A 16,669-nucleotide genomic window follows, 5' to 3' on the forward strand; every position below is an offset into this window, starting at 1 on the left:
TGCATGTTTTAGGTGTTACCTTACTTTAGCACATGGGATTTCAATTGACAAGTGTTTGCTGAATTACAATCAGCTGATCAGGAGTATTAAAGCAGAGACATATTTTGCATTGTTTATAACTTTTCAGATAACTGATCAATGTATCCATTTAAGTCATTTTATCTTGCTAAAAACATCATTTTCATTAACATTGTAGTTTTATATGTAAAAAAAAAGCATTTTATAGAAAATGTTTTTTTTTTTTTTTTACAAATGAAAACATATTTTGAAAGATTGACTGAATTTTATTGTAATTTAGGAAATTCAAATCCAAGCTAAATATTGTTCTATGTTTCTTCTTCTGCTTCAAGACCAGATCCGGTTAGCTGGTGATGGATCAACACAATGTTCTGGAAGAGTTGAAGTCTACCACAACAATGTCTGGGGAACGGTCTGTGATGATGGATGGGACTTAACAGATGCTCATGTGGTCTGTAGACAGTTGGGCTGTGGAACATCACTGTCTGCTACCAGTAATGCCACCTTTGGTGAAGGAACAGGACAAATCTGGCTTGATGACGTGTCGTGTTTGGGCAATGAAGATTCACTCACAAAGTGTCGGCATCAAGGATTTGGGAACCATAACTGCACACATGGGAAAGATGCTGGTGTCATCTGTACAGGTGAAACTAACAAATATTTTAATGAAAGATATTTATAGTTTAAAGGCTTAAATGTTGGGTTATCCAGTCAAGGGCGGCGCCAGGAATCTTGGGCCCCATGACAAAACAATAAATGAAATTAAAGAAAAATTGGGTTACAAATTGAGACTCTTACCATTTTCTCTGTATATATTTTTTGAAAGCCTGATTTTATCATTTTTTTATTGGCAGCACATTAACTGCCACAGTCACTCTTGTCTTCCGCTGACTGCAGCTGAACACCGTCACCATGAAACGCTAAGCAGGGATGAACCATTTCATCCAGGGGGTGTTCAGAGCAAATCTGTGCTTTTTGGTTTTTGAGGAGTAACATTTAATATTTTCTGCTAAAAACTATTTTAGAAAACAAAATATAATTAATTTTGTAATTGACAGGGACCCATTTTTTTCAGCCAACCATTTTGAGAAAAAAATGAAAAAATTTCAGAAATTTAAGAAAATGAAATAAAAATAAATATGACAGTTGTATCTTTTTCCAATCTGTCCTCACTTTCCTTTTAGAAAACCTTTGGCTTTCCTTTTTATTTTTGTTTTTTGGATAGGTTGCTTTAAGTTTGATATCATACAATAAGATGGCTAATCCTACCTTTTTAAAAACCAACAGAGTGCTGAAAAATACATTGATACCTTTGTTCTCCCAAAAGAATGCCTGTTAACACTTCTTTGATCCACGTAACTCCATTCGTCAAAAACATGCATATTTCTCTAGACTAAAGTACATCTTGATTTGTTGAGGTTTTTGAAATGTTTTTGACAGGTAGAGCTTTAGAAAACCTAAGACACCACAGAAATGTAATGAGTCACATGTATTAAAATATGCATGTATATTTAAATCCCAAATTTCAGCATTAAAAAGTGAATTATTTGTGAATGTAATAAGACAGAATCACTAAATTGCTTTTAAGTCTTAAGCCACCCCACGCAGAAATATAAAACAAGGCTAAATTATGCTCAACTGTTGGAAATGAAAATATAAAACTTGAGAATAACTGTAGAGAAAAAACAGCAGATGAATCAGACTAATTTACAACAACATAGTCAAAAATACTAATAACGACAAAGCAGCTGTTTTCATTGATGTTGAATATACAACAGTATACATTTTGTACATATGTAACAATTTGGTTCAATAATGAAGCTCTAAAGACATTTTGCTTTTTCAGATTTTTACGTGTTTTTTTTTAATTTCACTGATCAGTATAATCTTTCGACAAAACTTGCACTTGCTAAAATACAGTTTTTATAAACATTTAGATGTTTTTTCTATTTAAATGAGGTTGACTAAATTTGTGTTTAGGAGATTCAAACTAAATATTGGCGAATGTTTCGTCTTCTGCTTCTAGACCAGACCCGGTTAGCTGGTGCTGGATCAACACGATGTTCTGGGAGAGTAGAAGTCTATCACAACAGTGTCTGGGGAACGGTCTGTGATGATGGGTGGGACTTAACAGATGCTGAGTTGGTCTGTAAAGAGTTGGGCTGTGGACCGGCACTGACTGCTACCAGTAATGCCACGTTTGGTGAAGGAACAGGACAAATCTGGCTTGATGACGTGTCGTGTCTGGGAAATGAAGATTCACTAACAGACTGTCAGCATCAAGGATTTGGGATCCATAACTGCACACATGGGAAAGATGCTGGTGTTGTCTGTTCAGGTAAAACTAATAAATATTTAATTAAATACAGATAATGTTTCAAGGCTTAAATGTTGTGTGAATCAGTAAAATAAAAAGTCCCCAAATAGAAAATCACTTTCTGGATTCCAGATCATATTGTTTTGTCAAATACAATTATTCAGTACTTTTTCTTTAGTTGTGATCAAGGATAGAGATGAAAAAATCTAACTTGTGAATAATAGGGGGGAACACAGTAGAAAACACAGCAGATGAATCAGACTAAATTCCAACATACACCAAAAACAATAAGAATGACAGCAGAATATATTTTATCTTTTGTACATATGTAACAATTTGGTTCAACAATTAAGCTTTAAACACAAATTTTTTGTTTAAAACCTTTTGTGGTGTTTTCTCAGCAAACTGAATAGTGCACTCTTTTGACTCATTTTCACTTGTTAGTGGTGAGTGAATTTATTGTGTTTTAGGAAATTTATATCCAAGCTAAATATTGTTTTATGTTTCTTCTTCTGCTTCAAGACCAGATCCGTTTAGCTGGTGCTGGATCAACACAATGTTCTGGAAGAGTTGAAGTCTACCACAACGGTGTCTGGGGAACAGTCTGTGATAATGGATGGGATTTATCAGATGCCGAAGTGGTCTGTAGAGAGTTGGGCTGTGGGACGGCACTGGTTGCTACCAATTATGCTTTCTTCGGTGGAGGAACTGGACAAATCTGGCTTGATGACGTGTCGTGTTTGGGAAATGAAACTTCACTTACAAAGTGTCAGCATCAAAGATTTGGGTTCAATTACTGTGCACACTGGCAAGATGCTGGTGTCATCTGTACAGGTGAAGGTGACATTTATTTCTCAAAAAAATGTCTTTATAGAAAACATTTATCACTTAACATATTTGTGCACCAGTCAGAGTTGTTTGAAGTTATCTAAAACACAGGTCCCAAAATGTAAATCACGTTTTTGGGACACATAATATTTTGTTCAGATAATTATTAATTTTATGGATTGTTACAGTATTTCATTAACCACTATGTTAACGTGTGTTAGCATTGTGCTACTTTGAAATGCAACACTTAGTATACTGGCATTCCTGAAACTGTGGATTTCTGTTTTTCTGGAGCAACAAGTCAGCCTGTAGGGAAGTCGAAATATGCAAGACTCAATAAATTGCTGTGGAATAAAAAATAATCTGCTTAATTGGCAGGAAAAAGACAAGAATTAATAAGGGATAAATGTTAACTTATGTCATTGGGCCACAGGTTATTTCTTCTTATGGAGAGTTTTCAACTAAGTTCAGAGACAACAGTGTATGTATACTTTGCAAAGTGAAGTGACATGGTTAAAAACCATTTATGCTTTAAAACACACACTAATTAAAAGAATCCACAAACTTCTCGTCATTCTACAGATGTTCAGCTTGTGTGTAGTAGAGAGAGATAATCCTAAACAAAACATCTTGTATCAGTGGAGGCAACCTGATAGACTTTACAAGAAGATTTTACAAGAAGGGTGCCACCTTGGTGTTCTTGGCATTAAGGTGGAAGCCCTCTCCTTGGGCTGCTTTATTGTGGTGGAGAGTTTTGAGTGTCCCAATGATCCTGAAGCTATGCTGTCTGGGCATTCATGCCCCTGGTAGGGTCACCAAGGGAGACAAGTCCTACATTTTTTATTAGACTCTGACACCGGTCATACAAGGAACTGACAGCCTTTATCACAGGGCCCGGTGCGGAGAACCACCCACAGTTCTCCCCAAGGGACATGGCGCAGCCTGAGGACCCCTGTGGTGGATGATAACGTTAGATTTGGTGTTCCCTCGCCTGGATGCGGGTCACCGGTGCCCCACTGTGGAGCCAGGTCTGGAGGGGGGCATGATGGCAAGCACCTGGAGGCCAGGCTCTTTCTCATGGAGCCCAGCCGGGTTCAGCCCGAAGAGGAGACATGGCTCCTCCCAGGCCCACCACCTGTGAGAGAGGCCAAAGGGGTCGGTGCATTGAGTGTTGGGCGGCAGCCAAGGTAGGGGACCCTGGCGGTCCGATCCTCAGTTACAGAAGCCGGCTCGGAATTTGGAATGTCACCTCTCTGGTGGGGAAGGAGCCAGAGCTACTGTGTGAGGGTCAGGGAATCCAACTTGAAATATTCGGTATCACCTCGACGCGTGGCTCTGGTTCTGGAACCAGTCTCCTTGAGAGGGGCTGGACATACTTCCACTCTGGAGTTGCCCACGGTGAGATATGCCAGGCTGGAGTGGGCACACTTGTTGGCCCCATCTCGCTGCCTGTACGTTGGTGTTTACCATGGTGAATGAGAGGGTAGTCTCCCTCCATCCATGGGTGAGGTGACGGGTTCTGACTGTTGTTTGTGCTTATGGGCTGAACAGCAGTTTAGATTACCCACCCGTCTTGGAGTGGGTACTGTAAAGTGCCCCTCCTGGGGACTCCCTTGTTTTGCTGGGGGACTTCAGTGCTCACGTGGGCAATGACAGTGGCATGTTTGGGAGGAACACTGTTGTTGGACATCAGTCCTTGTCACGGATTGTCCATAATGAACACCATGCTAAGGCGTAAGGGTATACATGTGTGCACTTGGCACAAGGACATCTTGATGATCGACTTTGTCATCATTTTATCAGATCTGTGGCCGTATGTCTTGAACACTCGGATGTGGAGCTGACCACTGAACACTACCTGGCGGTGAATCATTTCTGGTGGTGGGGGAGGAACCCAGTCAGACCTGTCAGGCCCAAATGTTGTGAGGGTCTGTTGGAAAGGTGTAGCAGAGTCCCATGGGAGACGGAGCTTTACTCCCATCTCCAGCCGATCTTTGACATGTTGGGAGATGGAGGACATGGAGTCTGAGTGGACCATGTTCTGTGCCTCCATTGTCAATGCGGCTTATCGGATCTGTGGCCGCAAGGTTGTCGGTGCCTGTCGCGGTGGCAACCCTCGAACCCGTTGTTAGACACCTTCGGTGAGGCATGCTGTTAGGCTGACAAAGGAGTCCTATCAAGCCTTTTTGGCGTGTGGAAGTCCAGAAGCAGCTGATGGTCACAGGGATCTGAACCACCATCTGGCACGAGTGGTTGCTGAGGGAAAAACTCGGACATGGAAGTAGTTTGGAGAAGCCATGGAGAAACACTTCCGCTTGGCTTTGAGGCCATTCTGGTCCACCATCCGGCATCTCAGGAGTGGGAAGCAGTGCAGCAACAACACTGTTTATAGTGGGGATGGTGTGCTGCTGACCTTGACTCAGGACATTGTGGGTGGGTGGGCAGAATATTTCAAAGACCTCCTCAATCCCACCAACATGGCTTCCATTGAGGAAGCTGAGCCTGGGGACTCTGGGTCGGGCTCTCCAATCTCTGTGGACGAGGTCGCCGAAGTGGTTAAATAGCTCCTCGGTGGAAGGGCCACTGGGGTGGATGAGATTCGTTCTGGGTTCCTTAGGGCTCTGGATGTTGTAAGGTTGTGTTTGCCTACGCGACTCTGCAATATTGCATGTACATTGGGGGTAGTTCCCCTGGATTGGCAGACTGGGGTTGTGGTCCCCCTGTTCAAAGAGAGGGACCGGAGAGTGTGCTCAAATTACAGGGGGTTCACAATCTTAAGCCTCCCTGGTAAGGTCTATTCAGGGTTCCTGGAGAGGAGTGTCCATCGGATAGTCCAACTTCGGATTCAGGAAGAGCAGTGTGGTTTTTGTCCTGGTCGTGGAACACTGGACCAGCTCTACACCCTCAACAGGGTCCTGGAGGGTGCATGGGAGTTCCCCCAACCGGTCTCTATGTGTTTCGTGGTCTTGGAGAAGGCGTTGGACCTTGTCCCTCTGGGGTTTTGTGGGGGGTTCTCCGGGAGTATGGGGTACCGGATCCTTTCATACGGGCTCTCAGGTCCTTGTATGACCGGTGTCAGAGTCTAATAAATATCTGTAAACTCAAATAAGGAAACTATAATGAAGAATGATCAAACAAAACTGAACTCGAGCATACCTGATAAACTATTAGAGCCGAAAAACAGAAATAAACAAAAGCAAACCCGCAGACAATGTTGGGTTTTCTCCTAATATATTGAAACAAACATGTTAGGAGCATAAACTGATTGTTTAAAACTGCACAGATTTACAGGCTTGATATTTGTTAATCCACGCAGGGCTGGGGTTCTGAATATATATGCTACCTCATCAGATATTTCTACCATAGCACAAATGGATAGCTGTGTCTGTCGGTGCTACGTGTCTAAAACATTTTTATGATTGTTATATTTTAGAAGATGTAAAAGTGAACAAATCCAAGTTAATATTGTTCAATGTTTGTTCTTCTTCAAGAGCGTATCCGGTTAGCTGGTGCTGGAGCAACACGATGTACTGGAAGAGTTGAAGTCTACCACAACAGTATCTGGGGAACGGTCTGTGATGATGGATGGAGCTTAACAGACGCTCATGTGGCCTGTAGACAGTTGGGCTGTGGACCAGCGCTGTCTGCTACCAGTAGTGCCACCTTTGGTGAAGGAACAGGACAAATCTGGCTTGATGACGTGTCGTGTATGGGAAATGAAACTTCACTTGCAGAGTGTCAGCATCAAGGATTTGGGATCCATAACTGTGCACATGGGGAAGATGCTGGTGTCATCTGCTCAGGTGAAACTAACAAATATCTGATGAAATATGTTGATTGTTTAAAGGCTTAAATGTTGTGTGAACCAGTAAAATATAAGTCCCCAAATAGTAAATCACTTTCTGGATTCAGGATCACATTAGGTTTTGTTCAAACACAATTATTTAGTAGTTTGCTGTCGTTGTTACAAAATTAATTTAACCAATGTTAACTTGTGTTGATATTCTCCAATTGTGAGGTTAGGGCATGAATTAAATGCATTTTGAAAGAATATAATCAAGAAAACCTGAATTAATAAGGGAATCCAATGTTTAATGAAATAGCTATTTAGATTTTTCTGAATTTGGCTTTTTCATGCAGGAGTTTGGCAAATTTGGAGTTTTAGGAAGATAGATATCAATATCTAATGTGTAATTTTGGACTTAAGTGAATGAAATTCAATTTTGAAAAATGCTTTGCTATTTGTCAAAACTGCATAAAAATATTCACACAAGACATTATTGCAACCTGTACACCTTGTCCCTGGTGGGTTTTGAAGGTGCTTGTGCCTATTTCCAGCTAACGTTCTGGGCGAGGCGGGGTACATCCTGGACAGGTTGCCAGTCTGTCAACAGGACAAACAAACATGCACACACATTCACACCTAGGGAGAATTTAGAGAGACCAATTAACCTGACAGTCTGTCTTTGGACTGTGGGAGGAAACCTGAGTACCCAGAAAGTACCCACACATGGACAGGGAGAACATGCAAACTCCATGCAGAAAGACCCCAGGCCGGGAATCAAACCCAGGACCTTCTTGCTCCAAAGCAAGTTGGTAGCACGCTAGAATAAATGCCTCTTGCTACCAACTGCACCACTCTGCAGCCCCAATATTGCAACCATTGTAATCATTTCTGTCGATGAGTTGCTGTAAGTTTGATATTACTGTATTTTCTGGACTATAAGCTGCAACTCTTTTCCTAAGCTTTGAACCATGTATATAGTCTGGTGCGGATTTTTCTTCAACCACCAGGGGGCTCTTTAACAGGAAGTGAATCATTTGAAGTCAAAATTGTAAATATAAGATGAAACCGCCAATTAAAACGGAATTAGGTTTTAATAGGGAATTGAAATTTGAGAATGTTGTTGATCAGTTAAATAGCATGGAGGGGAAAAAGATTTTTCATTTTTTTAAATAATACTGGGATAATGAGAATTTGAGGTATAGACATTAAGATCCAGTAAATGGCAGTATTGCAACAATAATGGATCCAAGTTGCCATTGAAATCTAAGAAGAAAAAGAAGAAAGCGCCTATTTTCATTTACCACATGTTAATGGCAGACACAAAGGATCAGCACTTTTACTGTTACAGTTACTGTTCGGAAACTACCGTAATCAATTCAGTTAAATCTAAACTTGGCCTCTTTTTCAACCGTAATAAATGTGATATTCAATTGACCTGTTATGACTCAAATTTTGGGTGTCCGCCCCCTTCTGCAGCTGCTGCATCATTGTGGAAAACATGGAGCAGCAGAGATATCTGCGGCTTATAGTCCGGTGCGGGAAAATGCGGCTAATTCTATGTGTTTAAAAACCAACAGAGTGCTGAAAAATACTTTGAGGCTTACTTTTGTTCTACCTAAAGAATGCCTTTTCACACTTCTTTGATCCATGTAACTCCATTCGTCAAAAACATGCATATTTCTTTAGACTGAAGTACATTTTGATATGTTGAGGATTTTGAAATGTTTTGTAACGAGTCACAAGTATTTGAAGGCACATATTAAATTCTAAATTATAGCATGAAAGAATAATAATTGAAGAATGTGCTAAGACAGAATCACCAAGTTGCTGATAAGTTTTTAGCCAGCCCACAACAGAGGATTTTAGCTAATCTTGTCCAACAAAGCTAAATTATGCTCAAAGGTTGGAGATGAAAATATCAAACTTATGAATAACAGGAGAGAAAACACAGCAGATGAATCAGACTAAATTCCAACATTTCCCTCAATACTATTAATGACAGAGCAGCTACTTTCATTAATAATGTAGGACAGACAATGTTATGCATTTTACCTTTTGTACATATGTCACAATTTGGTTCAATAATGAAGCTCTAAACACATTTTGCATCGTTTATAACTTAACTCATTTTCACTTGCTAGTGGTGACTGTAATTGTGATTTAGGAAATTGGAATCCAAACTAAATATTGTTTTATGTTTCTTCTTCTGCTTCTAGAGCATATCCGGTTAGCTGGTGCTGAATCAACACAATGTTCTGGAAGAGTTGAAGTCTACCACAACAATGTCTGGGGAACGGTCTGTGATGATGGATGGGACTTAACAGATGCTCATGTGGTCTGTAGAGAGTTGGGCTGTGGACCAGCACTGACTGCTACCAGTCGTGCCACCTTCGGTGAAGGAACAGGACAAATCTGGCTTGATGACGTGTCGTGTTTCGGAAATGAAGTTTCACTTACGGACTGTCAGCATCGAGGATTTGGGACCCATAACTGTGGACATGGGGAGGATGCTGGTGTCATCTGTTCAGGTGAAGCTGATATTTATTTCTTTTAAAAAATGTCTATTGAATATATTTATCATTTAATGGCTTAATTGCTTTGTGAACCATTAAGAGTTGTTTGAATCATCTAAAACAGAAGTCCCAAAAATGTAAACCACTTTTTGCATCCAGGTTCACATTACATTTTGTTCAGATAATTATGTACTACAACTTTTTAGTTGTTACAGCATTTCTTTAACCACTGTGTTAGCATCTAGTTATGATCGACATCATAACTGGATTGCTTCAAACCTAAGGACTGGGAGATTTTCTCACTTTTATTTTATTTTTACCCTTCTGCTCTTCACCTCCAAGTTGAACCAGGGCAAAATGCCTCCGTTCGACCCAAAGGACATTAGCAGTATTCTACAACATTCCGTTTTTAGAAATGAAGATTTAACGGCTGGAGGCAGTGTTGTAGTACTCGAGACCGGCCTTGTCTCGGACTTGACCGCATTTGGTCTCGGCCTCGGGCCGAGGACCTCCTGAGGACTCGGAATTTTATTTCAAGACCGGTTTTCTGTCAGATCAGCATACGTTGTCAGATAGTCATACGCTTAGCTCAGACATGTATACGCTGTCATTACCATATGATTTTATTTAATCAGCAACATAGAATCATGACGTAGATCATCATACACTTTGTTATGAACAGCTGTATGGCATCCTGACTTAGCGGTTAAGTAGGTTAATGAGTTTTACACGGACGTGTGTAGTAGTTGACTGCAGCTGCAGCCAGACCTGCTTTAAATACACTTTGAAACCATGGCAACAATTGTATAGCTATCTAGTTATCATATTATATCATATTATAAACAATTTAATGACTTATTTTCGTCGTAACTTGTTGCGTATGCTGAACTGACATCTCCACTCACGGTCGGACTTCTTAATGCGCATGCGCGGGCATGCATACTCACTGCATGTATGCTATCCTGACAGCGTATGGCTATCTGGTAGAACAGTGGCTCAGAAAAACAGGTTACCACATGTTAACAACTGATTAAACAGTATTAACTACCAGGGCTGTGCAGAGACCACTAAAGGGGCAGATGCTCAAGAAAAAAAAAAGGGCACATCTAACCACATTCTAGGACAGAATATTAACAAAGCCTCTCAGCTTTCAGAGTTTAATAAACAATTATAAATTACAAAATTGTGAGATATACAATCAAAGCTAAGTAAAATCTCTAAATAGAGCATACAACTATCCATATGTAAGATATTTTATTAGTAATTTCTTTCTGCAGGTCTGTTTTGTTATAGGAAAGTATTGCCATATTCAAACCCGCAATTTAGCAAGATATGTAAATCAGAGCTAGACCACCAGACATATTTTGTCTTTACAGAATTAGACTATTAAAAATATAAATAAGGGCACAATGCAACCTTTTAGTGTACTGTAATCTATAAAACAGAGCTGCTTGATTTGCTACACTAGCAGTGGAGATGAAGATGGTCCATTCAGGAAAACAGAGCTGCACCAAACTTTAATGTGGAACTGCAGAAAAAAAAAAAAAAAAAAAAAAAAAAAGCAAATATTGAATTGTTAATGCATGTCACCATGAGAAAAGCCTACTGAGTTTTGCTTAAAAAACTTTTTTTTAAATTAAAATCACACATTTTTGTCTCATGAAGTGAAAAAATTATTTGCAAAACAAACTTATTTGCGCTTGTCAAAAATATTTTCTTACTATTCTAAGGTTTTGTTTGTGACCCAAAGTTTTGCTTATGATTCTCACATGATGTTGTGGGCAAGACCTAAAATTGCAACAAAATATTTCTGTTGTGTGCAAATAAAAGTTTATGTTTGACAAATAACTTTTTAAGTTCACAAGACAAAAATGAGTTATTTAATTTTAAAAAAAAGTTATTTAAACAATTTTTAAAAAAGAAGAAATTGTTACAATTCCAAAAGAAGTTTTGATTACAATTTTATTTTACTTAACTGAGGTTAGTTTTTTTTTTTTTTTTTTTTTTTTTTTTTTCATTGAATAATTGTGAAACAAAATTAACTTCATACTCTGCAACCAGACCCTAAACTTAAAGTCTGGATTGAGTTTTTTTACCCTTCATTAATGAAGGGTAATTCATTTTTTTTTTTTACATAAAAGTAACATTTTTTATTACATAAAAGTGTAATAACTCACCCTGAACTATCATAGTAGTTCAGGGTGAGTTATTTTTATTTGTTGGACTTTTATTTAAGTGCTATTCTCCTTCAAGATACATTTACCTAACACCAGAATAAATGCAATGTACATTATGCAGCAAAGGAAATAAGAAGACATATCCAATATGGAGATGATCGGTTTTGGACGTGCGATGTGCCCCGTATTGCACAAGCCATACTGAAGAATGAATGCTATCATTAACGTTACAGGGAAGGAGCTTTTTTGTTATCTAGCTTTGCTAGCAAAGTCGTTAGCTAGCAGCTAGCTAATAGCACAACAACAACAGCCTTATGTCTGTATGATAAAAATACTGAATCGATAGATAAGAAGAGTTTTTCTCACCTGGCTGTCTCCTCCCGCTCAGTAGTTCTTCAGAGTAAGGCAGACAGAGGCCTGTTAGTGTCTGTTGTATTTCATTACCTCTCTGCTTAAACCGCTGAAGCAGAAACAATACAACGTTCAACGTTTTCTGTCATCTGACAAGTAGCAAGTCTGCTCCACTTTATTCACCAAAAACGTTTTTCTTTTTAATTCACCAAAAACTGTTCCGTAATCTGGAACGTTCACTACGTTGAGCTCCATTTAGCCGCCTTATCTAACTGCGCGAAGCATTTGCGTCATGCGTCACGGACAACAGGTCAAATGATGTAACAAGGTGACTGGAAGGCTTATTATGTTGTACAAAAAAAAATAATAATAATAAATAACAAATAAATAATAATAATAATAATAATAATAATAATTTTAGTACATGTTATTATGTGTCAGAAGAGTCCTTAGGAAATAATACCAAAAAAAAAAAAAAAAAGATATTTGACCAAAAGGGCACTTTGGGGCAAGGAACAAAAGGGGCAGGTGCTCAAGCAACCCCTCCCTGCGCCCCCCCGCCCTGCACGTGCCTGTTAACTACTGATAAAAGTGACAGAGGACACAGATATGGGAAGTGCGGAAGCCCCTACAGTATCAAATTGACATAGGAATAACAGAGAGTTGGCCGTTCTAAGGTAAAAATCGAGTGCATACAGCGTTCATGTTTTTTTTTTTGTTTTTTTTTTTCAATCCAGCTTCCCTAAGGGTTAGAGTCCCAGTTGATGGTCAACTAAAGTTCGAAGGATTAGAGTCCTAATCGAAGGATTAGAGGCGTTTCAGCTAAAGTCCTAAGGGCTAGAGTCCTAGTTAAATGGTGTTTTAACAAAAGTTCTATAGGGTAAAAAAGGGGTGTGGGGTTTAGTGTTTTTTATCTTTATTTTATATATATTTCTTTTTTTTATTTCATTTCTATATATATGATTCTGTGATTTTGTTTTTAATGATGTAAAGCACTTTGAAATGCATTGCTGCTGAAATGTGCTATACAAATAAAATTTGATTGATTGATTGATCCTGCTACTTTGAAATGCAACGGTCAGTGTACTGGCATCGAGGGGGGTGTATCGACTTTTTTGGGGGCAAAATGAATGTACGTAGCTGAAAATAGACACCAACATCGGTAGCCTACAAGGTACTTGTTAAGCTTAAGGTTCTGTATTGATATTAGCTAGTCATCTTTTAGCTAACATTACCTGCATCCAACAGCTTTACTCAACTCAGTCGGTTAGTTTGGAGGGAAAAACTGTGAAATGTTCTTTGCGTTTTGCTGGTTTGCTGCCGTGATTCTAACACAAACCTACGTAGCTCCGCACAGCAGCAGCAGGTCTCCTTCACAGGTGGAAACCCAGCGTGAGCCGTAGCGCTCATGTTGCGTTTAAAAGCGGCTCGGAAAAACAGGTTACAACATGTTAACAACGGATTAAACAGTTTTAACTGCTGAGAAAAGTGACAGAGGACACAAATATGGGAAGTGTGGAAGCCTCTACTGTATCAAATTAACATAGGAATAACAGAGAGTTGGCCATTCTAAGGTAAAAACCCAGCGCATACAGTGTTCATGTTTTTTTTTTTTGTTTGTTTTTTTCATCCAGACGGCTTCCCGTGCCCCCCCTGCAGTGACACGGCGCCCCCCCTAGGGGGCGCGCCCCACAGTTTGGGAACCTCTGGCTTAAAATATCATCTCTAATTATTCTGGCATTTAGCAAATACTGATATTTTTGCTAATCTAATTGATCTAAAATAGACAACGTTCATTCTGATTTCATTCTACAAGCTAAATATATTTCCATGTTTCCTCTTCTGCTTCAAGACTATATCCGGTTAGCTGGTGCTGGAGCAACACAATGTTCTGGAAGAGTTGAAGTCTACCACAACAGTACCTGGGGAACGATCTGTGATGATGGATGGGACTTAACAGATGCTCATGTGGTTTGTAGACAGTTGGGCTGTGGAACAGCACTGTCTGCTACCAGTAATGCCACCTTTGGTGAAGGAACAGGACAAATCTGGCTTGATGACGTGTCGTGTTTGGGAAATGAAGATTCACTCACAGAGTGTCGGCATCAAGGATTTGGGAACCATAACTGCACACATGGGAAAGATGCTGGTGTTGTCTGTTCAGGTAAAACTAACATTTTTTTTTAAAAGTGGTTTTGTTGGTTCTAGTGGCCTTTACTTGAAAGTAGTTGGACAGGAAAGAGGGCAATGAGAAAGGGGGAAGACATGCAGCAAATGTCACCAGGCTTGGAATCAAACCTGCAACCACCGCCACCAAGACCAAGGCCTCAATACGCGGGTCGTACTTGCTGCTGCGCCACCACAGCAGCCCGACTAACAAATATTTAATGAAACATATTTATTGTTTAAAGGCGTAAATGTTATGTGATCCAGAAAAATAAAAGTCCCCAGATAGTAAATTTGTTCTGGTGATCTTAAATGTATTTTTTAAAAATGTTTTCATTCAACATGTGTATTTATTTAAACACTTAAGTATCATGTGTGAACTATTAAGAATTTTTTGAAGCTGCCTAAAACAGAGGTCCCCAAATAGTAAACCTGTGTCCAAGTTCACATAAAATTTTGTTCAGACACAATTTCTTAGTAGTTTGTCTGAATTTCTACAAAAGTCATTTAACTGCCATATTAACTGGTGTTACCATTCTGCTACTTTGAAATGCAACCTTTAGTGTTCTAGCATTGGGGGTAATTACTACCGGAAACTGTGGATTTCTGTTTTTCTGGACCACCAAGCCAACCTGCAGAGAAGTAGACAGCGGCATGCATCTACTTTGCAATGTGAAAAGTCACTGCTAAAAACCAGCATTTGTAATTTAACATGTATTCAGGAAAAGAAAATTTGCCTGTGCCAGAATGAAGGACTTGAAATACATAACGGTAGACACAGTGAGGATACTGGGGCCGTATGAAACATACTGCCACTCTCACATGCATATATTTTATCTCTCGCATTTATACATTCTCCTCACATATATGTATTTGTCCACATATGTACATATACTTGAAAACATGACTAATTTTGTCTTCAATCTTGCTATGAGTGGCATAAGAGGCAGACGTCCTCAACTTTTGTTGTCCAAGAGAGGAGGACAAAGCTGTGGAGCGGAACATTTTTGAGCGTTATCATGTTACAACGTAACACTTATATTGTACAGACATGATAATACGAACAGGAAAGTTATATTCAATAAACATAATTATATCATGTAAATGTATTAATTACATTGCATAAGTTCATCAAGACAACCATGGCTGTCTTGCTAATAAGACTTGGAAACATGTTATTTGTTCATTTGAGCAAAATCATTTAGTTTGATTATAGAAGAGTCTTTATTACATTTATGTATGTACAATATTATGTTCCAAGCAGCTCTGGTCTTTGACAATCAAACTATTTAGACAGCAAACCTCAAAATTATCTGCTCTAAGATATTTATGTTTTGCAATATAATTTGAGATTAACATTCTGTTCTACTTTACCAGATTTTTTTTTTTTTTTCTGAGATTGATAAAATAATGTTACTTTATTAGGCCCAAGCAGCAAAGCACTTTGAAGGCCTATTGTAATCTCAGGATTTCTAAAGACATCGCAAGTGGCCAACCTGCTCTACATTGTCCCCTAACGTAAGGTGGAAGAAATCTTTTGGAGGTACCCCCTAAAACACACATGGAGGTGGCCATTTTGAGTGAAAGGGCATATTTTGGCTATTTTTAAATTTTAATCACTCCGAACTCCTAGGGATTTCGAGCTATCAACTTCATTTTTTTGTCAGAATGCAGGTGAGGCATGGGGTTTTAAAGGTTATCAAAAAACTCTAATTTGTCTCTAAATCAACCATGCATCATCCGATTTGAAACAAATTTGATGTGTTTGACCTTTGTGAACCTCTAAAAAGCCCAATTATAATTGTAATTTGACTCCACTGTGCCACCAAGGTTATTCCAACATCTTTATCTCCTTAATACATCGTTTACATTTAATGCTTACTATTTGCACCATATTTTTTGGCATTTTTAGAGAGCACTGCTGATCATGTCAATCTGCGTCACCTAGCTGATGGGACAGGGAATGGCATGAGAGCGTTGACTGTGGCGAGCAAATGGTGTCGCCATAAAACCATAGCGGCGCTGAGATGCGGGGGCTTCCGACACTCCTTGCAGATTTAATTTGAATTTGTTTTTAATTTATTTATTATTTGGCTTAAACTGTTGGGACATGTTGTATCATTGTCCTCAAAATTTTGCCTTAATATGTTTTCTTTTGGAGGATACATATTTTGAATCTTTTTTTCCCTCTTTTGTCTTAGCATCAGGAAATGCAGAAGGCTTCAGGCCATCAGAACAAGTTGAGAGCAGCATCACCCTGCAATGGAATAAAATCAACAACAGCACCGGCTTTGTTCTCCAGTTTAACGGCACAGAGACATTCATCAGAGTACCAGATGGAGATGGACCAGTAACTCACACGGTTTCATCTCTCGCTGCCGGAACCAGATACACATTCACTCTTTACGCTGTCTTTGGCAACGTCAGAAGTAGTGGAGTACAACTTACAACTGTCACTGGTAAGTACCTTAAATTTTGGTCCACCAAGTGGGCTCGTCACTAAAAGAAATTT

The 16,669-nt window shown here is 39.2% G+C and overlaps 1 protein-coding gene across 2 annotated transcripts in view; it reads left to right on the forward strand.

Moving 5' to 3' along the window:
- The window catches only part of LOC148154140 (uncharacterized), a 66,224-nt gene that overhangs the window by 42,369 nt on the left and 7,186 nt on the right, over window positions 1–16,669 (forward strand). For both annotated transcript variants that reach the window (XM_088015497.1, XM_088015498.1), the window contains 7 exons: window positions 351–662; window positions 2,045–2,356; window positions 2,858–3,169; window positions 6,655–6,966; window positions 9,167–9,478; window positions 13,844–14,155; window positions 16,359–16,616. In XM_088015497.1, coding sequence (XP_087871623.1) covers window positions 351–662; window positions 2,045–2,356; window positions 2,858–3,169; window positions 6,655–6,966; window positions 9,167–9,478; window positions 13,844–14,155; window positions 16,359–16,616 — 2,130 coding nt within the window. The remainder of the gene's footprint in view (window positions 1–350; window positions 663–2,044; window positions 2,357–2,857; window positions 3,170–6,654; window positions 6,967–9,166; window positions 9,479–13,843; window positions 14,156–16,358; window positions 16,617–16,669) is intronic.

This window comes from Poecilia mexicana, unplaced genomic scaffold, assembly GCF_051168715.1.
Source record: "Poecilia mexicana isolate PSO_F unplaced genomic scaffold, ASM5116871v1 scaffold_18, whole genome shotgun sequence".
Taxonomy (NCBI): Eukaryota; Metazoa; Chordata; class Actinopteri; order Cyprinodontiformes; family Poeciliidae; genus Poecilia; species Poecilia mexicana.